The 26531-nt window shown below is 36.1% G+C and overlaps 1 protein-coding gene across 1 annotated transcript in view; it reads left to right on the top strand.

The window, feature by feature from the left end:
- Nucleotides 1-1661: 1661 nt before the first annotated feature.
- SLC30A9 (solute carrier family 30 member 9) overlaps nt 1662-26531 on the top strand; it is a gene marked incomplete at its 5' end in the record, with an annotated part of 33913 nt that continues 9043 nt past the window's right edge. Inside the window, 15 exons of the mRNA XM_032186346.1 lie at nt 1662-1947; nt 3572-3748; nt 6572-6634; nt 9372-9471; nt 11158-11250; nt 11661-11743; nt 13377-13435; nt 14213-14280; nt 17059-17161; nt 20457-20512; nt 21836-21971; nt 22375-22414; nt 22870-22941; nt 23424-23531; nt 24835-25000. Coding sequence (XP_032042237.1) covers nt 1662-1947; nt 3572-3748; nt 6572-6634; nt 9372-9471; nt 11158-11250; nt 11661-11743; nt 13377-13435; nt 14213-14280; nt 17059-17161; nt 20457-20512; nt 21836-21971; nt 22375-22414; nt 22870-22941; nt 23424-23531; nt 24835-25000 — 1610 coding nt within the window. The remainder of the gene's footprint in view (nt 1948-3571; nt 3749-6571; nt 6635-9371; nt 9472-11157; nt 11251-11660; nt 11744-13376; nt 13436-14212; nt 14281-17058; nt 17162-20456; nt 20513-21835; nt 21972-22374; nt 22415-22869; nt 22942-23423; nt 23532-24834; nt 25001-26531) is intronic.

Below are 26531 nucleotides of genomic sequence, written 5' to 3'. Positions count from 1 at the left end.
TGTCATAGGTGAAAACTTATTTAATACAGTTTAGATGTACTAAAACATGTAAACAGTTCTCTATTACTTGGAGGGTTTTTCCACTCGCTGCTTGTGACTGACAACTAATGATCATGATGTTATAAATAAGGATTTGGGATTCTGTCTTGGGATGCTGCAGGAATACGCTGTGAGATGTGGCAATTCAGTATCAGTTGCTTTATGTATTTTGTTGTCCCATGCTGATCAGGCTGTTATTGATGTTTTGGTTGTTGACTTGTACAGGTTTCAGCCTTCATCAGTGTAGGTTCAGTTCACTTGGAGCCCTTGATCATGTAAATTCTGGTTGACTTCCATACCAGTAGTATCTATTGTATATGCTATTGTGCTTTGTTATTTTTCTTCCTGATCCATATTTATAACATTTATGGATAGGAATTTAAAAAACAACGATTTTAATTATTATTATTTTTTTTCTGTTAGGCTCTTGCCAAAATAACAAGCAGCCAGCAAACCATGCATTGGTTGAATGTAGCATACCACCTAAATTGGTGAAATGACTCCACCTTTGTAACTTTACAATTTGCAGTTAATTTAGTATTTAACTCAATTGCTGTACATCTGGTAGGTAATGATACAGCATCTGTTGCTCCTGATTCACCTGGTATGGCTGTGATTGGGCTACTGGGAGGATGGGTGTTAAGTTAATTATTTCATAAGTATTTTACTTCAATCTGCCTCCACTGAGTTTATAGGTAAACGTACGTTGGCAATACCAATCACTTTTTGACTGTTAAAGAAGTTATGTGCCAGTAAATCTAGTTGGAAATCTAATCGAGTATGTTAAAGACAGGCATCATAATAATTCTCCTAAGTGGTCAAATGCTTTGTGGATTATCGGATACATTATTTACCAAAGCTCCCTGCCAAGCTGACTAACTCCTGGTGAGTTTCCGTGTTCCTCCCAGCGTGCAAATGAAGACAAGGCAGCCGGGGCCAGTTTGTCAGAGTCATGTAGGCGATTACCTAAGCTATCCTGGAAAATCTTCAAGTTGCCAAAACGCTGTTTATGAGAGTGTAACGTGGTGCCGGTGAGACTAATTGTATGCTTACAGGGGGAACTTTCACGGCTCCGGAGCGAAAATCCGGCTGCGAGCAGCAGCAGGAGGCGGCGCAGGCAGACACCGTCACCACCTGCCGCCCGCTCAGCCGCCGGGCCCTCTTTTGGGGGAAAGAAACAGGGTTTTTATTAGATTATGCTTTATTAGCACCGACCCGGGAGGTGTGTTTTAAGACAGCGCTAGGGGTAGAGATGAGGGTTTTCGCACAGAAATCCTGCAAACTTCCCAGGGAAATCCTGTCAGCAGCTTCGGCAGGCGTGTTTAACGTGGTGTCTGCAAACAACTCCACCGCACGTCCCGCACGCTCCCCTGTTATCTCTTCCTTACGGGGGGAGGACGGGGCGCTCCCGGGGTGCCATTCAGCCCCGGCCCGCACCCCTGACCGCCTCAGCACCGCTCAGCCCCTCGGCCAGCAGCACCCCGAGGGCGTTTTGGGGGGGCCAAAGGGGCCAAACCCCGCGGGGGAGAAGCGCGGCGCTGAGGGGAGGCCGGGCCGGGCCGGGCGCTGAGGGGAGGCCGGCGGCGGCTCGGCGCAGGCGCGGCGGGGGCGCCGGGTGAGTCAGCGGCGGCCCCGGGCCCCGCCGCACGTCCGAGCGGGCTCCGGAGGGAGAGGAGGAGGGGAAGGACGGGAAGGAGGCGAAGGAGCCCGCCGCTGCCGCCGCCGCCGGTGTCTCCGATGCGAATCGCCGGCCGTTGTGCGGCCGCTGGCGTGCGGCGGGGAGCGGCCGCGCTCCGCCCGAGCTCGCCGCCATGATGCCGGCGCTGGCCGCCCAGCGGCGGGGCTGCCGCAGCCTCTACGGGCTGTACCTGCGGGGCCAGGCGGCGCCGCTCCGCCGAGCCTGCCACGGTGAGTGCCGCACGGGAGGGCCCTGCCCGGCCCCGGGGGACCCTGCCCGGCCCGGGCCGAGCCCCCCCGCAGCGCTCCGGGGCTGCCGCGGTGGGAGCGTCGCGTCCTGCCTCGGCCTCCTGCCAGGCCTGGGTTAAGGGGTGGGAGGCCAAATTTGTAGGAGTTAGGTGAAATAAAGCCCTGCTTTGTGGGGTTTGTGGGGTCCGTGAAGCGGGCCCTGCCTGTCCTGCAGGCCACGGAGCCCCTGAAATTAAAATTCTGCTCAGATCTCGTAAAGGCACTTAGGTTGCATCGCAGCACTATATTTTTTTTTCCTTATTTGTTTCTTCTACTTGTGTAGAGTAATAGGAAAACCGTCAGCTAAGCATGCCGATAACCTTCCTTTAACGAAGCGCTCCGGTGGCACCAAAGCTTCGGGAGCAGCAGTGCTCGCGTCTGGCAGGTGCTCGCCGCAGCCTTTCCTTCCTAAGTCATCATCAGCGAGCTCCCTGAGCGGCACCCAGGTGGCTTGCTGGGCTTTTGCCACATTGGCAACAGTTTAGCATTCATAAGAGCTTATTTGACTTTTTTTTTTTTTTTTAAAGTGAAATTATTTTTCTGGAAGGTTCAAGTCAGTGCCTGCACACATGTAGGTGCCACAATATAAAGGATAAAAGTAAAAGGAAAGTTCTTTGTACCTTCGTGGGATCCACGGTTATCTGAAACGTAGTTATTTTGTTGAGTAGTGCATTATTCATGCATGATTAGTCATACTTTGTATGACTTGATTTACCAGCATTGCTTGATATATATATATATTTAATTTCTTTTAATGCATGCTTTCCAAAGCAAATAGGTTTGCCTGTGGCACGTCAGGTTGGAGGAGTTACACTGAGTGTCTGGTGAAGCTTTGTACTGCCCAAAGCAAGCTGCTTGCTAGCACAGGTTGGTCTGTAGGGCATCCAACTCCGCTTTTGGCCTGTCTTTTAAAATTGAAATTGCCTCCCCAGGGTGACCTCCCGTTTGACTTTTTACTCACTTATGTTGTAATCTAGTCTGTTGTAAAGACAGTAGAATTTTACAGTGTTCTTCATTAAAGGGTTTTGTACAACATAACACACCTTTGTGGGTAACTTCTTTAGCAGGTGCTCTGAAATTGAACCGTGTATGTTACACGTTTTGTTAATAGGTAACATAGTTTGTACAGAGTGTACACAGTGAAATGAAACGGCAACACTGGCTAATAGTTTTGTAGTGGTTTGTGTTTGTTCACTAATGATTGTATTTGAAGATCTTGAGGCAGTATGACTAGAAGAGTACTGAACATATCAGTAAACCAATCTTAATCAAATAGCTTAGTATTTTTTTTTTTCTTAAGATCATCTAGAGGTATGTAGCAGGTTGTATAAAGGGGGAAAAACTGGCATTAGATGGGATTTTAAAAGTGGATGTTTAAAAGGAGGTAATGGAAGTGTACTGTGTTTGTGTGTCTGTTTTGTAAATCCTAAACCCAGGTAAAATAAGCACAGGTCAGTACTTAAACACTAACTTTCTATAACCTGTGTTGGTGTTTCTGAGCCACTTTCCTTCCATTTTCATTTCAAAATGGTGGTCTGAAAAGTCTTATTTTCCTTCCCCCTGTTAGGATGGCAAGCTTCAATGAAAAGCGTGAGTCTGCCATGTATTTTACCATGCAATCGTCTGCCTGTGCAGTTGATGAGTCAAGTGAGAGTTTATACCTCCAGTGGTCAGAAAAAAGATCTTGGATCAGAAGATAAAAATGTACCAACCTCTGAAGAAACTGTGAACAAAGTCGGAACAGGTAATACTGGACTAAAATAAAGAAAACTTTTGTATAAAAGTTAAAAAAAAAAAAAAAAAAAAAAAAAAAAGTGTATGTCACAACTGATACTTTTTAAATTCCACTGTGTGACATTACAGCTGCAGAATTCTTAGTATTTTTTGCTTCTTGGCGTCTGTATATTAATTCCAAATGCACTAAGTAATTCTGAAATTTATTCCTTTGTTATTCCATTATTTAAAGGATTTAGGTTTAGAGTTAATCAAACTTAGTTGTGATGATAAAAACGTGTTGATGTCAGCAGGTATTAGATTGTATAAGGGATAAAGGGAATGCATCCCTTTTCTTTTGCTGCTTTTCTTGCTTACTTGAATTTTTGTCGTACTATTGCAGGTTTGTTGTGTTAAATGAACTAGGGATAAAGATTGAATTAGGGTGAATACTGAGTACTGTGACTTCTCTGGATCAGGCTTTAGAAGACTGCTGAAAGATGGTTGAGCTGTTTCTTCTGCTGGAGCTTTCTGATGTGATGGCTGTCACACCTGCAGCATCCACATTAAACACTTGATATAATGGACATAACTTCTGACCCTACTTGCTGCCAATCTTGTTTTCTTGTCAGTCTTGTGCGAGTTAGGTGTTTAAGAAATGCAGAACTGTCTTGTCCTTGATCCATCCTAGCATCTCCTATTTTTTTTGTGTTTATTGTGTGTAGGACTGCACAGATGCATCTTTGAAAGACTAGCATGCTCAAGCGATTACAAATGCTTTTCAAAACAAAAGCTTGCTCTCTGTGTGCTTTTGTCTAAAGCTAAGTGGTTTATTCAATAACATTTTATTCTCTTTAGTTGTCATGTTGGCAGATCTAAGTTCTAACTTTAGTAACTTGTAAATTCCGGAGGCTTTGCAGCAGTCTTTAAAAAGCTAGTCTTTAAAGCTAGGAAGTATAGTCAGCAAAAAGTATTATTTTTCTGATGTTTGGAAGTACAACAGATCTTGGATATTGCTCAAAGTGTAACAAACTAGATATGGTTTCTGAAGATTGTAATTGGATTTTAGAAGAGGACAGTACCTCAGACCATTAATGTTTCTTGGAAAGTCTTAAGCTGCAGGTGGATGCTAGAGGGTGAGAATCTTCCAGAAGATACCTGCCTAAATGCCACAAAAGGCTGTAGAGTCAGTTCTAGTTGTTGTTTTTTTCCTGGGTTCTTAATGTGCAGCTTCTGGTATTCTTGAAATTTGGACACGTGAAAACAGTCTAGCACCATTGCTTTTGTGATTGCTCTGAACTTGTATAATTGGTGACTGTTGTCTGAGGGAGTGTTCCCATCATCTCCTATCCCTCTCTTGTGTTGGCATTAATAATGTTCGGGCTTGCTTTGTTAAAAATGAATTGTGCTCTTGTTTTTCTGAGCTGGGGTTCAGATGAATCCTCAAGCTGATCTTGCTCGCTGTCTCTATAATGGCTGGAGGAGAGATACTGTCCTTTGTGGTCTTGTGGCCTTAAATCATGCTAAGCCTTAAGTGGAACTGCACCAAGTGGCTACCTCAACAACACCCCTTTTCCTGAAGGTTGGGGGCTGGCAAGTGCACCTGGAACTGCCCCCTGGAGATATTATGTGTAGACGGATAATTGCTTTGAGGCTTGTTTTGGGATACATATAGTTGTATCCATGCTTCATATACAGGATCAAACGTTATTTCTTGTGTAATAAGATCAGCTTTGTACATTTGAAAGTGTTTTCCTTACCTATAGTTTCCTGAGAAAATATACTTGGGCTGCTCTTAGCCTTACTCCTCAGTTGCTGTAAGGGCAGTAGCTAATTGCCTGATGAAAAGATATTATGGAGTCCAAGCTTGAAGAATATCTGACCTTTGCACAATTTGAGTATCATGTTAAGCTAGCTCGTTAATTAACACTAACCTGCTTGGAAAAAATCTTCATTTTTTTTTAACATCCCTTCTAATTTTGTTGATGACTGTTGATATGTGGCCAACCTATAGTGTTAGGGCACAAAAGGAGGTGTTCGTTGGTTCAAGGTATTAATATCATATGGTTTTTATTCTGAAATCTGTGTCGAGATGCATGAGAAAAGATGCAATATTTGTCTAAACTATCCTGTAGTACTTCTAGTTTCTACTTAAAATTTTCACTTTAAACTAAATTACCAAATACCACTTTTTACCAAATTATGGCTTTAAAATAAATTACCAAAATTTATTAATTTTCAGATATTAAGATTCACTTCACAGTATTGTAAGTTATATTTTATTGAATTCTTCTAGAGTCATACTGTCAAATTTCCAAAGCAAAAATATTTTGTGCTAAATATAACTCAAATTTGTGACATAAGAGTTGTGGGTTCTAGTTTAAATATTCTTTATTTTAAAGAGTGAATTTCTGTAAGTTAAATAGTTTCAGTCCCTTAAAATTGAATAGCAGCTTGAAAGCTTTATGAGACTTGGCTGATGAGCAGTCATAAGCCGTGTAGAATTCTTTCTGTTTACTAGTCTAAATTTTGCATAAAATTTGCCCCAAATTGTAAGTACACTGTTAAAATAGTTTAAAAATTCAATATATGTTCTGTTACAGATTGCATGTTTGGACTGCTTTTGAAGCTGCTAGAAGTTTCAGTACTATGTTAAATGTCTTTTGTTGTTAACTTATTTTTTTACTATTCATGTTTCATATTTTAAGAGTTTTAAATGTTGGAAATCCGGCAGGTATTTTTGTATCATCATGGAAAGCAATATTAAGCTGTATTCTTACATCAAAGAAACTCTTTACTAAAAAGAAAAGAAGGTTTTTCCATATTTGCCATGAGCTTTATTTTTATTTTACAGGACAAGGTACCAGCAATGCAGATCAAAAGCAATCTTTCCGTAAAGACCCAATCCAAGTAAAAGGTAAAGAAATATCTTATGTATCAAAACTTTGTTGCTGTTGACAAGTAGTCAAAAAAAGAAGTATGTAGAGTAACTGGTTTCTGTTCGATTGTGTAAAAAGTTGTGAGAATAACATTTTTATAAGTGCTTGTATGCCAGCTTTGTTTGGTGCCTGCTTTTTTTTAAAATGACTTAAAAAAAAAAAAAAAAAAAAGTGTGTAGGAATGTTCCTTCTAATTATCCACTCTTTTATGACTCTTTAATTCATTTCAGCTGATGTGTTTGTCAGGAAAAGACAAACTTGTTTTCTCATCTGTTATGACAATCTGTCCTCCTTGCATCTCTTTAGGCAAGTCCATTTCCCATATCAGATTTAATGGGGCTAAGCTGAATATTTGAGCTTCCCCTAGTCCTTGTTCTAAGTCTTCCTCTGTTCCTTCTTATTGCTGAGTTAATCTAATCAGTGTTGTTTCTAAATATATTTTGACCACATGAACAGCCTAATCTGGGTCCTGTAGTATCCCTGTTTGTGCCTGTAATAAATACAGGTTTTTGTTTTTTAAACACTTAAGTTTTTAAACAAGAGCATATCTTACTTTCATGTTGTTAATTTATCATGCTTGATTTCACTCTTATCTTTATTTATTTTTTATTACATTATTATGAGAGTTAAGCTATAAGTTCTTTTCCTTTTGATCAGTCCTAGCCTCCTATGAATGGAAGGAACTTTATCAAAACAGAAATTGCCGTTTTTCTTTAAATTCCTTTAAAATAAATCTCTTTGCACTGGAACTGACTTAGTGTGCAATAACTTCTGTCAGAATTCCTTCCTGCCTTTTCCGTAGCTTAAAGAAACATCAAATTCCCATATTCCTCACTAACAAGGTGAGGTTGGTGTCTCCTATTCTCCATACATTTTTGTCTGCATCCCTTATGTTAATTTCTTTGGGTTTATTGTCACTTAGTGCATGAAGGCAGGGGGAACATACAAGGTGGACAGGAGAAATTAGAGTAAGACTGTGAAATTTATATATTTTATGCATGTATATTTTGGTGAGAAGGGGGTTTGTCTCTGTACTCACAACCAAGAATGATTATGTTAAAGATCTTGATTCTGTCTGTGAAGTGGAAGTCTTCAGATGCTGCTGTGACATAGAAGCTTATTCTTAAAGGAACGCTAATCTTAAAAACTCTGTGCTATTTATAATGTTGTTTATACATCATCTTTTATTGAACTTTGTCCTTTGATTGAAAATACCAAGCTGATTTTTCCTTTTCTCACTTTTGTCATCAATTTTAGGCAGTTATTTGAAATAGGGGGTAGGATTGTTGGGTTATAACCATTGTAACACTGTTGCATAGTGTGTTATTTTAGTGAAACTTACTTGTGTTTCTGCAAGGTGCATTCGTGTTTGATAAATCCACAAATTATATTAAGTTTAATATTTTGGGTGTATATCCGTGTTTTAAATCAGAAAAGGTGGGAAACATTCTTCCTGTTTAAAAAAAAAATGTTCATCCAGTTTTAAACGTAGTAAATAGTGGACCTTCTTATGAAATCTCTAGTTTGATGTCATCTTTGCTCAGGAGCATCATGTGATGAATGTGAGTACTCAAGTACTTTAACACAATTGTTCACAACTCAAACTGGATGACAAAAACCAGATCATTATGGTAAATATTGGTATCTACATAGTTTGCAAATTGTTAAGTGTCAAGCAATATATTTTACCTTTAAGCTTTCAAAGCACAGAAGTAAGAAAATGGGAAATTGTGGGATTTTTTTTTCTTAGTATTTAGATGCTGTAAGTATTCTATGATTTCATGAGAAGTTTTGGACTAGCTGTAGAAAATATTGGCTGAGATGCTGTGATACACAAGAAATTCATGTGTTCATAAGTCTTCTTACTGGCAAAGTTTCATATTTTTGTTTTCAGATGTGTTCTTTATGCTGTATCTTTCAGCAGCTGTAACTCTTCTTGCAATGTGCCTAACATTTTTAACAGAAATAAGCATATAATGATTTTCTTTTGAAGATAAGACAAAGATATATATGTACCTAAAGACATGCAGGAAATAAAGGCATAAATTTAAAATTCCATTTATTTCAGAGTTTATTATCTATTTCTGAATAGCTGTGGTATCCTTTCTTATGCATGAAAATATGATGCAGTATGTATTCTACACATGCAAAGAATTATAAATGAAGAATATACATCTTAATTGTTAAAAACATCTAATATTAAGTGTGTTAATTTTGACAATAATAGCTGAGCAAAATGACACATGCAGCCATCTGAGTTTTCTCTGTGGTCTGCAAGATTAAAAACCTTAACCAATTCCAACTTCTGCACGTAAATAGTAGGGGGAAAAAAGAAATAGCGTGCTTTGTCATTTAATTTGCCAGAGCAAAGCTTTTCAAACTGCCATAATTGAATGCTGTCGTAACAGCCAAAGCCCATCCCTGATGTTAAAGTTGGATGCATAGCTGACAGTTAAGTATGTGGGATGTTTGAGGGCCTTGAACTACAATACTGCAAGTAGCATTTTTTGAGGTAAAATCATTCTACTGTTATGCACTTACACAGTTGTGAGCGTTTCTGTCTCTTCTTGAAAGTTTTCTGCCTCACTGACAACAGTGTTTTTCAGAAATCCACTTAGAGCCATCACAATTTGTTGTCAGACTGAATTACCTCTTTGGAATTTCTGCTTTGGTCTCTGTCAGTGACTGACTTGTTCATTTATTTCTGTTTTTAAGTGAAAGCAGTCCTTAAAAAAAGAGAGTATGGACCAAAATACACGCAGAATAACTTCATCACTGGAGTCAGAGCCATAAATGAGTTTTGTCTCAAATCCAGGTATGATGGATTTAAGTTGAAATTTAAATTGTGAATATTTGTTTGTATTTGTTTCAAAAGTAATAATGATTGTAGAGTGACTTAGCTCAGCAACTGCTAAAGCTTTCCCAAAGCTTTTGCAGTATACATAGTTATATAGCTCTTGTTTACTAAGTGTAACTGTGGTTAGGAGCTCACACTTAGTTTGCATTATCCCTGTAGTAGCCTCTTAAACTAATTTACCTATATTTATATGACCATAAACCTAGCTAGGGAATGTCTGCCTCTAGAGCAGCTAATCACTAGAAACTTCATGTTACATGAGGTCTGTAATTTGAGATAAAATACAACCTGGTTCGTTGCAACCTAACTATTTTTTACTTGATTCATAGTTACTGTCTTTTTACTATGTGTCATTCCTGCCAGGAAGTCTTACTGAGTAGTGTCAGTTGAGCTGTCTGTCAGATGTGATGCATGTTGTGTGTGACCCATATTAAATCTAAAGACTTTGTGACTTCGTTCATAACTTTTTCTGCTGTCACTGTTCTTCCCCAGTTTTCATGTGTAGCACATGTTACCAAACCAAGGGAAATCCTCTGACATTATGCTTAAATCCTTTTTTAAACCATGACTGGTAAAGCTTCATAGGGGGCCACCTCTCGTATGGAGAGAGCTGGGGTGGTTCAGCCTGGAGAAAAGAAGCCTCCAGGGAGACCTTAGGGTAGCCTTCCCCTTCCTAAAGAGGGCCTACAGGAAAGCTGGCATCAGGGAGTGTAGTGATAGACCAAGGGATAATAGTTTTAAACTGAAAGAGTAGATTTGGATTAGACAGTAGGAAAAAATTCTTCACTTGAGGGTGGTGAGGCACTGGACCAGGTTGCTTGGAGAATCTGTGGATGGTGTTCAGGGCCAGGTTGGATGGGGATTTGAGTAATCTGGTCTGGTGGGAGGTGTCCCTGCCTGTGGAAGGGGAGTTGGAACTGGGTGGGCTTTAAGGTCCCCTCCAACCCAAACCATTCTGTGATTCTATGAACTGGCATACTTTGCAGTAATAACGTTTTGCTGAATTGACCAAAAAAAAAAAAAAAGAAAAAAGATTAAGACTAGATTGGTTGGGCTAAAAGTGAAATGTTCTACTGTTTTCTTTGGTGTTGGTATTATTTTGTCTGTTTGTTTTTATTTTATTTTTTTTTTAAAGATGCTTCTAAATGAAATTTAGATGTCCTAATACGTAGGTCATCACAGAGAATTTATTGGCTCCCCAACGTAGTTTTATCTCCCACCTTTTGCAGCTTACCCTGGTTGCACAGTTTTTAAGGATGCATTTGTTAACTTTTCATGTCATGTGACTTCTGATATTCATTTAGAAGTGTTAATCTGTTAGCCTTCTAATCGAGTACTTGTATACAATCACTTACATTCAGATCGTTCACTGGAAATGTTTTATTGCTCTGTCTTCCATGTATGATAGTTCATAGTATGAGGACATGATTTGCACTTCTGACTGTGGAAAACAAAGTGGTTTTCAATAACTTCCTATTGACAGCTTGCTTTTTTATGTGTTGTATCTATCCTGGCTCAAGTAAACAAGTTCATTTTTTTTGTACCGTGAATTAATAATGAAACTGTGGAAGATCACACAGATACAAAAGTAGAATTAGAATAATATGCATTTTTTTTCCATTAAACTTTCTCTGCTTTCCTCAGTGATTTAGACCAGCTGAGGAAAATTAAACGACGAAGCCCACATGATGACACTGAGACTTTCACTGTGTACCTGAGGTCGGATGTAGAGGCAAAGTAAGGTCATTTTTTTTGAAGGAAATGTTTGAATCATTTAATAAAATGCATTATATGAGAGAGAACTTTTAGAACTCAGGTTTACAATGTAAAAGGGCAATAATGTTTTCTATTTTTTATCTGAACACATTTTATATCCTTATTTTTGTAATAATTACATGGCATATATAAAACTGGAGGGTATGTTTCTTGTGTCCAAAGATGAAAAACTTGTCCCATGCATCCTCTCTCCCTTTTTTTGTTCTGCAAAGTAATATGTGGCTTCTTGTCAGAAAGAATAATGTGATGTTCTGTTTTTAGGAAAGTCATTTTTAATGCAGTTAAACCATAAAGAAGTTACAGGTCATTGTTTTATCAAGTGTATCTTGCATAAAGTAGAGCAATTGTTATGGTACTTTTACTCTGTGCAGATCTCTTGAAGTTTGGGGTAGTCCAGAGGCTCTTGCTAGAGAAAGAAAACGACGCAAAGAGGAAGAGATCAAGTACAGAGAAAGTGAGTATAGAATCACAGAATCATCTAGGTTGGAAGATCATGGAGTCCAACCTCTGATCTAACACTAGCAAGTCCTCCACTAAACCATATCACCAAGCCCTACATCTAAACATCTTCTAAAGACCTCTGGGAATGGTGACTGAACCACTTCCCTGGGCAGTCCATTCCAATGCCTCACAACCCTCTCAGTAAAGATGTTCTTCCTAATATCCAACCTAAACCTCCCTGGTGCAATTTTAGCCTGTTCCCCTCGTCCTGTCACCAGGCACATGGGAGAACAGACCAACCCCCCAAATTCAAGTGTAAACAACAAAGTATGACTGGAAATCCACTAGATGGTGAGTGTGTTATTTCACTGAGAACATACAGATTTGAAATTGCCAATTACTGAAAAAGATTTTATAGCATAGTATAACACATTGTTATCTATGCAGTTGTTATCTATTAACTATCTTATAATTTATTAATTCTGTGATACAGCAAGAAAATACATTCAGTTGAGGTTTACAGTCATACTTTGTTTTTTTGAGGATGGGAGCATCTTAGATAAAAATAAATATCTTAAATGGTTTTGGAGAATATTCAGAAGGCATAAAATAAATCGAAGTCGTGATATAATATCTTTATCAACTTATTTTTCCCCTGAAATGAGTTCAGCTTGTCTCTGCTTTGGAAGGGGGGACCCTCCCCCCCCCCCATCATCTTAAGCAAAAGTCATCCTTGTGCTTAAAATGAAATTATTATTGTCATCAATAGCAGCTACAGTCAAATCAGTATAGCTTTTAATGGATTTTGGACTGTCTGGTCAGTTAAAATCTCAGGAGAGGTAATACCTCTTCAAGGTACTTACTCCAATTATGCACTTAAAAGTCTTTTTCCCTCTCTCTCTCTCTCTCTCTCTCTCTTCCAATTCTGCAACTGGAACTTCCTGATAGTAAAACAAAATAATTCTTGAGCATAATACAGAAAAAAAAAGATACATTAAAAAACCTACTTATTCATAATAGCATTCTGATACAATGTATACTGTAAGTGGTAACTTCCTTTTTGTACAGACTATCCTTGTACTCCACTGGCTGTTTCAGAGTATTTTGTACAACTTTGTAGGACTACATCTTCTTCCGTAGCATACCTTTGTTTATTTTGAAGTTATTGAACACCATACATGGGTAGGAAAAATATTGAAATTAAGAGACTTGCAATGAAACATCCTCCCTTCTCCCCATCATGGCAAAAAAGGTTGAGGTAGGGGCAGTAGAATGCGTGAATTTGGTTCTAAAGGTGTCATCACCGCCACCCTGGGAAACTGAAAGGCCAAAAAAAACCTTAGCCAAAATAGTGTATTTTGAATTTTTCCCTCTGCATGTAATCCTTTGTTGGCAGAAATGGAAACAATGTATGGGATCATAGCAAATTATATTTTGCATTTTGTGCAAGTACATAATATGTATTTCTGATGAACAATATTGGGAGGACTTTTTCACAAACAAATATCCCTTTAAAACATTTTAATTCAGTAAGACCATCTTGCTCTTAATAGAAGTTAGCTGCTGTATGGAGAGAAAAAAAAACAGAAATTCCTGAAACTACTAGCTACTAGTATATACTCATGATAACATTTTTTTTACTGCAGATTTATTTAGAAACCAAAGGCTGTTGAAGGAATACAGAGAGTTCTTTGGAAATACTAAGGTAAGAGTTGTTTTAATGATTTTGGTAAGAAAAATGCTCTGAGGTATACTTAATACCTTTCAAAGGGAAAAAAAGTTACAAAACAGTTGCATAAGCGTAACTACTTGAATATTACTAGAAGATTTATTTTAACTGTAATATGCCAGCTGTAGCTCTGATTATAATGCAGTGGTAAATGGGTTGCCAGTTTAAATGAGTTCCAACTATGGTGGTGTAATCCACTGGTAAGTTTTTTTGTCAATTGCCTTCTTAATAAAATTGCAGCTTCATTTGGATTCTACCTATAGTCCATAAACATGTGTAGTAAGTACATTGTTGTTTTTAAGCTGTAATAAATTTCTTTAGCCAAAAAAAACACACCAACGCTTTGCTCTGCACCTTGCATTACTTTTGGCCTTTCCTCTTTGCTTAGGCAGACCTATTCTCTAGATTTACATGTAGGTACTCTGTCACGGTAGACTGATATCTTAATCTTTCAGCTGCACAGCTGGCTTCAGTTGTTATGGTAGCAGTGGCCCCTGGTGGAGGCTGGAGGCTCTGTTGGTTGTTTGTCTTTTTTATAGCCATCCATTTGTAGTAATGTATACGATGCCACTGCAGTTTGGGTAAACGTTCAGTAGTAATTAGTAGGCTTCAAGAGTTGTATCTTCACTTTTGCAATACTGTGTACAAAGATTTTATTTAATAAATTGTTCAGTAGATACTTCATGAGGTCTTCAAGATTTGGTTATTTTGTTTCAGTGGCTTGTTTTAATAATCTCTTATTTCTTTATACAGCCACGCTCCAGTACAGCAGCTATGTTTTTCAAGGGACCAGGGAAAGTGGTAATGGTAGCTATTTGCATGTAAGTTTAAAAAGGAAAAGTTTTGTTTACGCAATTATTAAAAAACATTGATTTTTTTGTTGTCCTGGAAAAGGAAACTACAGTCTGTGTATTCAAGCTAAAGATACCTTTGTGTAACTGAAATTAATAGATTTGTTTATTCATTGTTGTTGGGAAAGATGTTCAGTAAATATATTCATCAATATATGGAGGTGAGAGATGTTTTATCACTGATTAGAGAAGAGCAAATTTTTTGAACGTGATTACGCTAAACAGTTTATTAAAGCAAAGCCCTACATCTTGAAGGACATGAAGAGGCAGACATTTAAAGTTGTTCTTTTCCTTGCTGTCTTGTGAAAGGAGGCTTTTAAACAATCTTTATATAACAACAGAAAATTATTCCTTTTTCTGGTGTTATTCAGTGTTTCAACTGATAAGGGGGTGTTTTAGGAGGTTTCTGCTTTTCACACATCTTACAATTTGAATGAAACATAACGAAACTAGTAATCCTGACAAATAAACCCAGTGACTATCTGGCACAAAATAGACAAAGGTATGTTAAATTTTTCTCAGGATTGCTGGAAAGTTCAGAATGGCTAAAATTTGCATCTTATAACCCATGAAAATATTTATAATAAAACTTATTTATGAAATTTTTATTTGCTAAGACACTATCAATATAAAAGAGCAAAATAGAAACTTAGGGAAAAATGATTTTTTTGTGTGTGTGTGATGAGAAACAAGACTTTGAGAAAGAAATATCTCTTGAAGTTTTCCTACAAAACTACATGCTTTTTGCCTAAGGAAAAAACATGAAACTCATTTGACTGAAAACTTCCCTCTGAATTTACTAAGTTTTCTAAGATTTCTAAGTTTAAAAAATATAGTTACTGCTAGTATGGATGTTCCACAGTTTTTCTGTGGAACTTTATTTTATTTTATTTTTTTAAAGAAGTTACAGTATCTCTTGATCTCTTGCAGTTCTCAAATACTTGATGACAAGTTGCTGCTTGTTTGGAAATAGCTATGATGAAATATGGTTAGTTCTCAAATGTAGAACCTAAATGCTTTTTTTCATAGATCCGTAATGAATCTGAATGTTTTGATTTTCAATTTTGACTTTTTTTTACCATGCTTTCTTCAGAAGTATAAATGCTTTATGTAGGTAGACAAGAATAGTTATGTAAATCAGACTGATAACTTTTGCTGTAAGACAAACTGCTGTGGACAATCACATGATGATACAATTCACCATATATATTTCTCAATTCCCTGTAATTCCTGTTCTCTGTGTGTCTGTCAGGGTTTTCACATGGCTATTTTTGAAACAAATTCAGGATGTTAAATGTATAATGGGAGGTATTAATGCTCTTTAATTTTTCCAGTTTAGAGTTCTCTCTGGATTGTTGTATTTGAATTTGTTCTAATTGTTATTTAAATTGTTAAATCAAAAAACTTGATTTAAATAGGTGATTTTGATCTGCTTTTGCATTTGTGTATTTTTTCAAAGAAACCCTGATTCTCCCCATGCATCAGTACATTTTAAAGTTACCAACTAAATTTAGGCTTTACATTAAAATTGGCAGTACTTCTGGCAACAAGGAGGATGTATTGCATATTTGTTTCAACAGTTCAAAAAACAATACTTTTTTCATTTTGTTGGTGAATGTGTGCCTTACAGATTTTGGAACACAAATGCAAAGAGTTGTTTTAAACAAAACTGCTTATTTTCTAGGTGCAGAAGAGAGGCTTACTGGAAAATACTGTGTATTTTAGAAGTAGCAGTTTTTGGATTTTAAATTTTATTTCTTGGCATGATGTTCAAAACATTGCAGTAAATATTTTTCAGACTTTACCTAGCTTTGGTAAAAGTTAAGATTTTCTCCTGAGACTAAAACAAATATGGTACAGCATATTCAGGTCTTTGCATGGAAGGAGATATAGAAAAGATTGCTACCTCTCTCTTCAAGAAGTTCATATACTCTCATTTGAGAGCATACACACATTTCTAAGAGAATGTAATTTGAATACTTTTAAAAATCAACAATAATCTAAGCTGAAATGTATTTAAAGGGAAAGAGGAGAAGATAGTACAAAGGAAATCAGACCATAAGCTGTGACTGTAATGACCAGACTACTGATTCATACTTCGAACATCCGTTATCAGAATGTAATTAATTAAATTTTACCATTAATAGTTACTCTGCTCTGTATACACTGTAACATAATGCTTATTTTTAACCTAAAAAAAATACTTGACAAGGCACATTGGACATCTCTGTGGAGAAAGCCCCATTGATAATTTTTACATTATCTTCCCGTCTGGCATCTTCCTATTAGGAATTTTCCAGCTGAGATTGGAGTGAGAAACTTTCCACTCCAGTAGTAGGAGGGGCTAGATAGGAGGCAAAGGACTAAAATAAGAGAGAAGGAAATTAAGGCTGTTTTTCCACTGAGGGGAAAAATCTTGATGCATATATAGATAGGCAGTTAGTCTTTCTGACTTGTGAAGTCAGAAAGGAAGTGTAGTTTATTCAGGATTGCTTAGAAATTAATGATTTTGGAAAAATTAATTGTATATCTTTGCTTTTTTTGCTTGCTGAAAGTTTTTTTTAGCACAATAAACATGCCGAACGTGTGTATGCCTTATCTGCCCGTACAGGTCTCTAATGAACTAATGTTTAGTTTCACTACTTGCTGGCAGGTAATGCATGTCTATATAGTGCTTGTGTTTTTACTGAAAATACTAAAGACTGAAATTCTGGTGTTCTTTAGCTTATTTCTTCTCTTTGTTTTCAGAAATGGGTTGAATTTTTTCTTTAAGCTACTTGCTTGGGTTTACACGGGTTCTGCAAGTATGTTTTCAGAAGCTATACATTCTTTAGCAGACACATGCAACCAGGTGAGTATTTTTCTATGCTGCTTAGGTTAGCACTTGTATCTGTCTTTATTCTTGCAAAATAATTACTTATAGTAGTTGTAATACATTTGAAAGCAATAATTCAGTTTGCTAGTGTTCATTAGTTTGCCTATAATAAATGTCTAAATAGTAAATGTCAGAGAAATGAAAGCATTTTATTTAGAAGGATTTGAGTGAATGGCAGAATGTTTTTTCTTTTCAAAGGTAGAATGTAAATGATGTTGGTCTGGAAAAGAAGCCTATATACTCTGAGTTTATTAGCAGCAACTCTTACTAAAAATGCCTTTCAGATTCAGCTGTGTAATATGTCTCTTACATTGTTCTTCCTGTTAAATACCTGTGATTGTTTTTTTTGTACTGACTTGTATGGTTTACGTGCTGCTTAGTAATACAGTTTAAGAAGAAAAAGTTAATATTTAATCTAATGTTCCTTTAAAGTGTTTTTAACTGAACAGTTACACCTGGGAGAGGGTGTTTATGCGTGTTGCTCAATTATTAAATAATTGGTGGTTTTAGTAATACAGATTACAAAGCCTGCCCAGAGTGTGACAAGCTACACAGGCATGCAGGGGGAGCAAGATGTACTCTTTTGTGTGCACTTGTAGTGGACACGTACTTTTTTCTTTTTCAGTTTCCTGGAGACAAGTGCAAATCTCACTTTAAATGGAATGTTATTATGTACAGTTTTTATCTAACTGTAGACAGATGAAGGCATATTTTGTCAGAAATGCACATTACTTAGAAACACTGCTGAACGCAGAGCTCTTCCTGCTGTTCCACAATCTGAATGCCAAGCTGTTGTTACCCTGTTGCGCATTTAGATGCCAAAACTAGTGGTTTCTATTAGTGATTCCTACAGACTTCTGTGGCTGTTCTTTTATTCCTTATACTAATGTCAGTAATTTGAAGAATTTATAAACTAACAGTAGAATAGTTGACCTAGTCTAGAAACCTTAAATGCAGAGTTTAGAAAGAGTAATTTGTAACTATATATAAAACTGGTTTTAACTAGTGTTTCTGCTGAGGTAATTCTATTTGTAATACATCTACATTATTTCTGTCCCCCTCCCCAGTTACTTCTGTTCTTTTATTTCAAGATACTGTGTTTTTTTTTCCCCCGTATAAGTCATTGTTCCCTACCTCTGTAGCAACTCACATTCCCCTTGTCTAACAGGATGAAAGTGCACTGAAAAAGGTTAAATGGGTTAAAATATTACTCAAAGATGCAAACATTAGGAAATAGCCTTAACCTTGTTTGTCACAATGCATATGCACAATGTGACCAGCCTTATCTTTTGGAAGCAGCGTCAGAACCAAATGCCTGTGATTTGGTTTACGTGCTCACTCCTCTCTGCTTGATCCCTGCCTGTCCCAGACAAGAACGATGTATTTGTCATCTTGAAGTGGCACTGAGTGTGTGTCCTGGTACTTCAGAAACTAAATTATGTATTTTAATTTCTATTAAGGTAAGAATGAGACAAGTCAGAACGTAGATTATAAAAGGTTTTTAGAAGCAAGTGGAAAGAGAGGAGTTGTAGTAAGTAGAACTACAGTCAGCTATTTCATGGATCATCAGCAGGAGTTGAAACTAAGATGACATACAAAATACACCTCTATATTATTTTGTTTAAATGTTGCCTGATAGTAAGAGTATTTCAAGTTATGGTAAGAGAATAATAGACTTGTTAGTCATCTGTTGGTAAAAGAATGGTGAGAATTTGAGCATCATGGTTTCTTTTACTAGATTGCCTTAGTGGCTACATGCAGTGCACACTTACTTTGATAAGGTGGTGTGCAGACTCAGAGCTGGGTGTGTAGCATTGGTGTGCAGGGACAAAATTTATGCTGATTTTTCCACTGTTTTCCTTAGCATGCTTGAGACATACATCAGGAGACCTTGAAATCTCACTTCATCCTAGTGTAGAGGGAATCCTTTTTTCTGTTTTTGATAAAGCAAGTCTTTGGAAACAAACAAAGTACTTGAAGATGAGTGGCTGGAACCCTCTTGAAGTTCAAACAAAGGGAGTCCTTGGGTAGCTTGTGATTGCTATAAAATGGAACTGTCTTGTGTTTCCTTAAATTTGAAGAATGCCCAGAACCTTAGGACAGAATTCAATCGTTTTAACGTAATTGAGGCCGCCTTTCTACTTCATTTATACTTCGTACATTTGTTGGTCTGAAAGGACTGTATTGAGAACTTCTGGTGTGTTTCTTATTTTTTCTGTAAATGGTCTTAGACAACCTTTCAGATGTTCCAGCTGTAAAGTGAAGAGAATGCTATTAACTCAAGTGAATATACTTAAGGAAATTTATGGGGAGACAGCTTTAAAGCATGCAATTTTCATTTGTCCAAATTCGTCGATGTATAGGTGAATCAAGTTTGATAGTGGAATTCTCTACCAGTTGCAAGTAGAAAAGCAATACAGTTTTTTAAATGTGGAAGTTAAAGGTTTCATTGGGAAGCTGGTTTTGTGTTCAAATATTTAACAGCGTGGGTTTTGGGGAAATCACAGGAGAAGCCTTGCTGCCTCAAAGCAGTTTGCCTACTGCAAAACCTACAGTGTTCAGTCAATTCTAATACTTCTTATTAGGTTTAGATGTAACCACATTCCTAAAATAAAAGCATGTGCTTGCAAATTTGAGGCCTAGGTTTATAATTTACTGCATCAATATTTTAATCCATGCCTAATTAAATGTCCCAGATATTCCACTTAGATAGCAAGGGTTTTCTTCCTTCAAAATATTATTTTTGTTCAGTATGGAGAATATTAAGTTCAGTAGTGAAAGAAGCTGCAGTATGAGATTATTGCTTCAAAATTATATGTCGTCACTGTAGGCTCTGTGTAATTCCTCTTTGAGAGGGGTATATTAAAATAGTTTTGTTTCCTGAAGAACTACATTCTTTCACAATGAAGAAGTGACAACTCTTGTGATTACATGTACTGTACAAAATGTAATGTTGTGCTATAACTACACAGTGATAACTGCTGTGATCACATGTAGTAGATGTAGTCGCAATTCTAAAATCTGGAAAGTTATAATTAACAATTTTCATGGGGGGGAGAGGGTTATTGGGTTGATATGTGTGTGTGTATATATATGGATACATTGATTATAGGGTTGAGGATTATATTCCAGCTGTAATAAAATTTCAGTAAGAAAGCACGTGTAAATCAGTATATTGCTTCTACTTCTATTTCTCTTTCAAGTTTAGTTGAAATTGAATGTTTCTAATATTTTTTCAACTTTTTTTTTTTTTCTTTTTTGTCCTATGTAGGCACTGTTAGCTTTGGGCATCAGTCAGTCTGCAAGGACACCTGACCCTAGTCATCCGTAAGCTTTTGGAGTAAATAATGGTTTCAGTAATCATATATAGGAGTAAGATGAGTTCTTTGTGCATCAACTTATCCTTTTTAAATGTGCCATTTCATACTGATCAGAAATGCAGTGTTTCTGCTTTTATGGTAGAAAAAAGAAAGAATGCTGATTTCTGCCAAACTGCCGGAGTTTTAGCTTCAGTGGTTTGATGCATGTTATATTTCATGATTTTTGTTGTGGTGTGTTTTTTGATGTGTACTATTTTAATTGGCTTTATTCCTTCAAGTTATTCTGGTCTCATCTGCCTCTTCCAATGGATAACTTAAAGGAATAGATTTTTTTTTTGTAGATATTGCTCATGTGAACAGCAACATTTTTTTTAAATAAAACTAAAAAAAATCATTCCTGTCAGCTATTTTCAACAAAGTGCTTTTCTGCAAGGAAGTTACTTGTGTTGTAAGGAGATGTGTTTGACTTAAAGTACTGTTTTTATCTTAGTAACAGGGGTTTTAATTCTATATTCTTACAGCATCATGAACATTACAAGCTGTAGTCTCCATGATATTTCCTTGGTCTTAAAATGCTTTACGCTTCACATATTTGGGCAAGTTATTATTTCTGCAAGCAATAGTTCATTATATGCCTGATTTACAGAATTAGTTAAGATTTATCTTCATTAAGAGCTCTACAGGTAATTTGAAAAATGTGTTTTTCAAATTTGTGTTTCAAATTTGTCTTAAATTTGTCAAAATATTATTTGCATCTCCTTCCACTCAAGTTTTTCACATCTTCCGTAGTGTTTGTCTTTCAAACTATTGCTTTTTAAATGTTACCGAAGGAATATTCTGTTTGTAGTAGCAGTTAATATCAGAAAAAAAATAAAGGTACACTTTAGAGGGAAGAGGTGAAGTAATATTACTCATAAAGACTGCAAATGTTGAAGGTTTGCAGTTAACTGTACTACCCAAAGATTTTGCAAGTTTTCTTCTCTTTACATTAATACCAAAACAAAAATGTAGGCTAGCTGCATATATTTTTTTTATAGTCACAAAAAACATTAATCTCCACACAAGAGCTAGTACTGCTGTGTAAAAAGTTTATTTAAAAAGGAAATAAATATCAATGCTTGATTTCTTTGTATGTATTAGATACTATTTTTCAAATACCTTTTTTTTCATGTTTTATGTTGGATTTAGCACCTGTATCATAAATAGACATCAGTCTTTAATCTAAGACATGTAAAAAAAAAAAAAAAAAAATCAGGGAAAAAACTTGTAGATATGTCTGCAGAGATACAGTAGCTTATTGTCCTAAATAATTTTCTTTGTTTTCATCTAGGTATGGTTTCACAAACATGCGCTATATTGCTTCCCTGATTAGTGGGGTGGGCATTTTCATGATGGGTGCAGGACTTTCTTGGTATCACGGGATCATGGGTTTACTCCACCCTCATCCTATAGAATCTCTTCTCTGGGTAAGCTAATCTTGTTTTGTTATTGTACTTTATTGTACAGTGTACTTGACACTGCTGACTTAATAGAAAATAATAATACCATCTGAAATTCACTTCCTGAGTCAGTTTGAATCCTAACACAATTAACTTAAACCATCCTTAATGACAATGTTTTGAAGACAAAAAAATCTTGTTACATTTTAGCTATTCTTTAAACCCTTTATCTTCCCTTTTCACCTTTTTCTATTTTACATTGTATTGCATAATTCAAATATTGGTGGTTGTTTGTTTGGTTTTGGATCATTTGTTTCTGTTTATAGTGTGTAATGTTGTTCTGGAATTGCTGCATTTTGCCAGTCTGTGGTGATGTACAAATATAGATATAACAGTAACTGAGAGGTGTTTTTGTTTTTCTTCCATACAGGCATATTGCATTTTAGCAGGGTCATTGGTATCTGAAGGAGGTATGTAGTTCCAAGAAATATTTTTATTTCAGTATTCTTAAATCTCTGAGGGTATGCTGTGAATAATTACAGTAACAATTAGTCCTTGCTTACACAACAGTAAAGTTTTAAGCTTTGTTAGTGACAATTGTGGTGAACAAAAGAAGTGGGATAACTTTCCTTATCAAACTTATCTAATCAGAAGTTGAAGAATGCATTATGTGAGTGCCTATGTAGAATGCCTTTTTGGCATTTAACTATCAGTGTATGTAACTGTTGTTGATTTTTTTGAGGAAATGTATGTAGAAAAGAAGGCTACTTTCTGATTTGTCAAAGTATCAGTTTTCTTCATGATTTATTGCTATAATACAAAGAAAAGATTCCTCCCTTTAAAAATGAAAACAAGCTGTGGTTTTTTTTTTTTTTTTTTTTTTTGCCTCTAACCATTTTCAACTACTACATTGGTGTTGTTTCAGCTACCCTTCTTGTTGCTATAAATGAAATCCGCAGGAGTGCTCGAGCCAAGGGTCTGTCATTTTATCAATATGGTATGTGTCATTATAGCAGTAAGGTATGTGGTTATTTAAAACAGAATCTATTTACTAGTAGCTGCTTTATAATGGAAACATTTTTGTCTCTTCTTCCTTCCTGATTCCCCTTGTTTTATTGATCTATTTTCTCTGTTCTAGTAACAAATACATTTTACAAATTAGGTGAAAACCTGTTGATTTAAGTAGCGCTAATTAAATATTTTTACTGAAGAACTTCTGTTTTTTTGGATAAATACTGCTTTACATTTTTCAAATGTTTTGGAGAAGCTTCCATAATTGTTTCCATAATTTGCACAGGGTTTGCTCTTTGTACTTATGAATGCTTTCAAGTGTGAGCACACATAAAAATTCAGTTTACAACTATATACTTACAGATTATTTTTTTTAATTTGATAGTATTAATATTGCTTATAAAGTACTGTGCACAATGTAGTAAAGCTAAGACTTCCAAAGCAATGTAATTTTTTTTGTTTACACAGTTGTTCAGAGTCGTGATCCTAGTACCAATGTGGTGTTACTGGAGGATGCTGCAGCAGTTCTGAGTGTGGCTGTAGCTGCTACCTGTATGGGTCTGACTTCCTTAACAGGTGAAATTCTGCCTCAAACTGAGGCAAGCTGAATATTCTTAATGTGCATTATATGAACACAGATTATTTGGCTTATACTGGTTGACTCTAAATCTAGCTCTGCTCTTTTCCAGTACTTGCACTGTGTGGGCTTTCAGAGGTTTATGCTGTTCTCTGATCTGATTTCCAGTAGTTTGAATTTAAGATATATAAAATAAAGATATATATATATTTTTTTCATGTCAGTTATTGATGGGATTAAACCTGAAAGAGTACTTGCATGTGAATGGAACTAGCTTCCTTTTGAGCTATTTTACCGGACAAGCTGAGAGATTTTAGAAGTATGTTTATTATAGTCACATATGTAAATGACTTAATGGTATTACATAATTTGAACTACCTTATTCAGTGGTATGCAGCCCCACATGCATGTGGGGAGAATTTAAGGAGGCAGTTTTTCCCTTCCTTTTGCTACATAGTGGTGTTAGCATTATCTTATTTAATAACTGTTCCTGAACAATTCTGGATAAACTAAATTGTGCAGGTTGGATGATCTGTAACTGATTCAAAGTCTGTCTTTACACAGTTAAATTTTATTAGATGGAAGATTGGTTATTTGCCTCTTTTGAGGCTTTGACTTTTTTTTTTATATTTTTTTAATGTCTTTTTGTGTTTGTGGCTTTCAATGAATTAGTTGCAAGTTTTTTTAAACAAAGACTTCTGTATAAAAATTAATTTCATCTCTAGTTTCCTTCAGAAAGTTAAAAAATACAGTACTCCTTTTACCAATCTGAATTTCAGTAAATACATGTTTAACATCCATTATGTAAATACTGTATTCCAGGAATGGTTAATAATTGCAAGCATTTGAGTTGGTAGGAAAAATCATGCAGGAAGTCTGTTCTGTCTTCCATCAAAGTAATGGCGATATAATTATTTTTATAAAACAATGTTGCTTTACTGATAAAAGAGCAAAGACTTCTAGTAGTGCTACTACCTGTGTTTAAATTTATAGAATTTTATGTTCATAAATTTAAGTCTATACCTGGAAACCCCAAAAAACTGAAGACTACTCATCAGTCCTGCAGGAGAAAGGAGAGTATGATGTTTTCCAGCTGAGTGAGAGGAGGTACTTGAGATCTTCTTAAGATAACTTTTTTCTTCTAAATTTGTGTCCCTTGGTAGTAAATACCTGCTAATACCTAAATCAAAACAAACAAAAAGCAAAACAAGACACTCAAACTGTAGTACTTTCAGTGTGAAATCTGAATTATCTGGAATGTTTTAGAAATGCTCTCAAACTAATTTGAGGTGTCTTGTTTAGGAAACCCATATTATGACAGCGTGGGGTCTCTAGGTGTTGGAACTTTGTTAGGAACTGTGTCAGCATTTCTTATCTACACTAACACTGAAGCCCTGCTGGGACGATCCATTCAGCCTGAACAGCTGCAGCGACTTACTGAATTACTGGAAAGTGATCCTGTAGTAAGGTGAGAATCTTTATAATTCAAAAACTCTACTAAGAACAGCAAAAAATAGGAAAATAACATTTGAAAAAATAGTTCAAGCACTTACATAGGAGAAATCTGGTGAGATTGTTTTCAGTTTTCTATACTGGGATTTTTAGACTTAATTATTACTAACTTCTATGCTAAAAATGTAATAAGTGCATGCTCTTACCTCTCATACACTCCACAGCTGAAATGAAATTGCATATATGTTCCAACAGCTACATTAATTACCAGAATTGTCGCATGACTTAATGAGGTCATGACAAATATAAAAGTAACTTCAAATACATGAAATGCAAACAGAAACGATGCCACAATGTTGCTTTCATAGCTTATAATACTTAAATGTTTTAATTCGATGTTACTGTTAACATTCAGTGTATGGGATTCTGTTACAGCTGGCAGTGAAGTGCTGCAGTAGTGTTCCAAGAGATTCTGCACGCTAGATGTTTACAGAATGAATTCAGTGCTAATTTCTCTTCCTTTGGATATCTGTAATTTGAAATAACAAACTTACAGCTCATCGTAATTCTGAAATCTTGTTTAAATGCTTTTAAGGAGCTGTTTTAGATTACTTTAACGTTATTAACCTTAATTTAGAAGCAAAAACATTTTTGTTTTCTTCTTAATCTTTAGTCAGAAATGTATTTTCAAGTAAATTGTCCACAGTATTTTAGTTCTTTTTATTATTATTATTTGTGATCATTCCCAAGTTATGGGGGGGGGGGATGACACACAACACGACGACATGAAAATTAGCTTCTTTCAATTGTTCCTGAATTTCATATCCAAAGTACACAGATTGTTGGCTCTTTCTTGTCCCAAGCTGGAATCTTGAAATCTTTCCTGTCCCAGACACCACTTACGTTATACTCAGTTTTTTAGGCAGCTATAACTTATGAACAGAGCAGATTTAGTTCATCTCCTTGATGAAAGCATTTTTATAACAGAAATTAACTTAATTTTAAAGAAGCACATAGGATAATAACAAAGTGAAGACTTAGTAAGGAACTGACTATACCTGAGTTTTCAATGCAATCCTCCTTTTTGCAGTTGCTTCTTCTCAAAACAGTCCTCTCGTTCTTTGGGAGAGGGTTTGCAATCTTTAATGTTTCTGCAAGATATGAAGAGGATATATGTGAAGGAGAATTGTTTAGTATTCATCAGAAGATATTTTAGATCCAAATTGACCAAAGGATCCAGAAGCTCTGATTTTTATTTCCCCATGCCATCACCATTCATAATCTACTATTCTGTCAATAGATTGTCTGAACATCATGTTCCACTACTAATTATAAATTATTCGACTCATCAGACAGTACTAACTGCTGTAGTACTAAAATAAATGATCTCTCTTGCTAATCTTTTTTCAGCTAAAACTTGAATTTTTTTTTTTTACAGAGTTTGTTTGACAAGACCTACATTTACTAAAGCCTTAATGACTGATATTAATGCTGTTAATATATATTTTTTTTCCACCTTTTTCACTATTTTGCCTTTGGTTGTCAGG

Source organism: Aythya fuligula, chromosome 4, assembly GCF_009819795.1.
Source record: "Aythya fuligula isolate bAytFul2 chromosome 4, bAytFul2.pri, whole genome shotgun sequence".
NCBI classification, from domain to species: domain Eukaryota; kingdom Metazoa; phylum Chordata; class Aves; order Anseriformes; family Anatidae; genus Aythya; species Aythya fuligula.
This window is presented reverse-complemented; position numbering and strand designations above follow the sequence as displayed.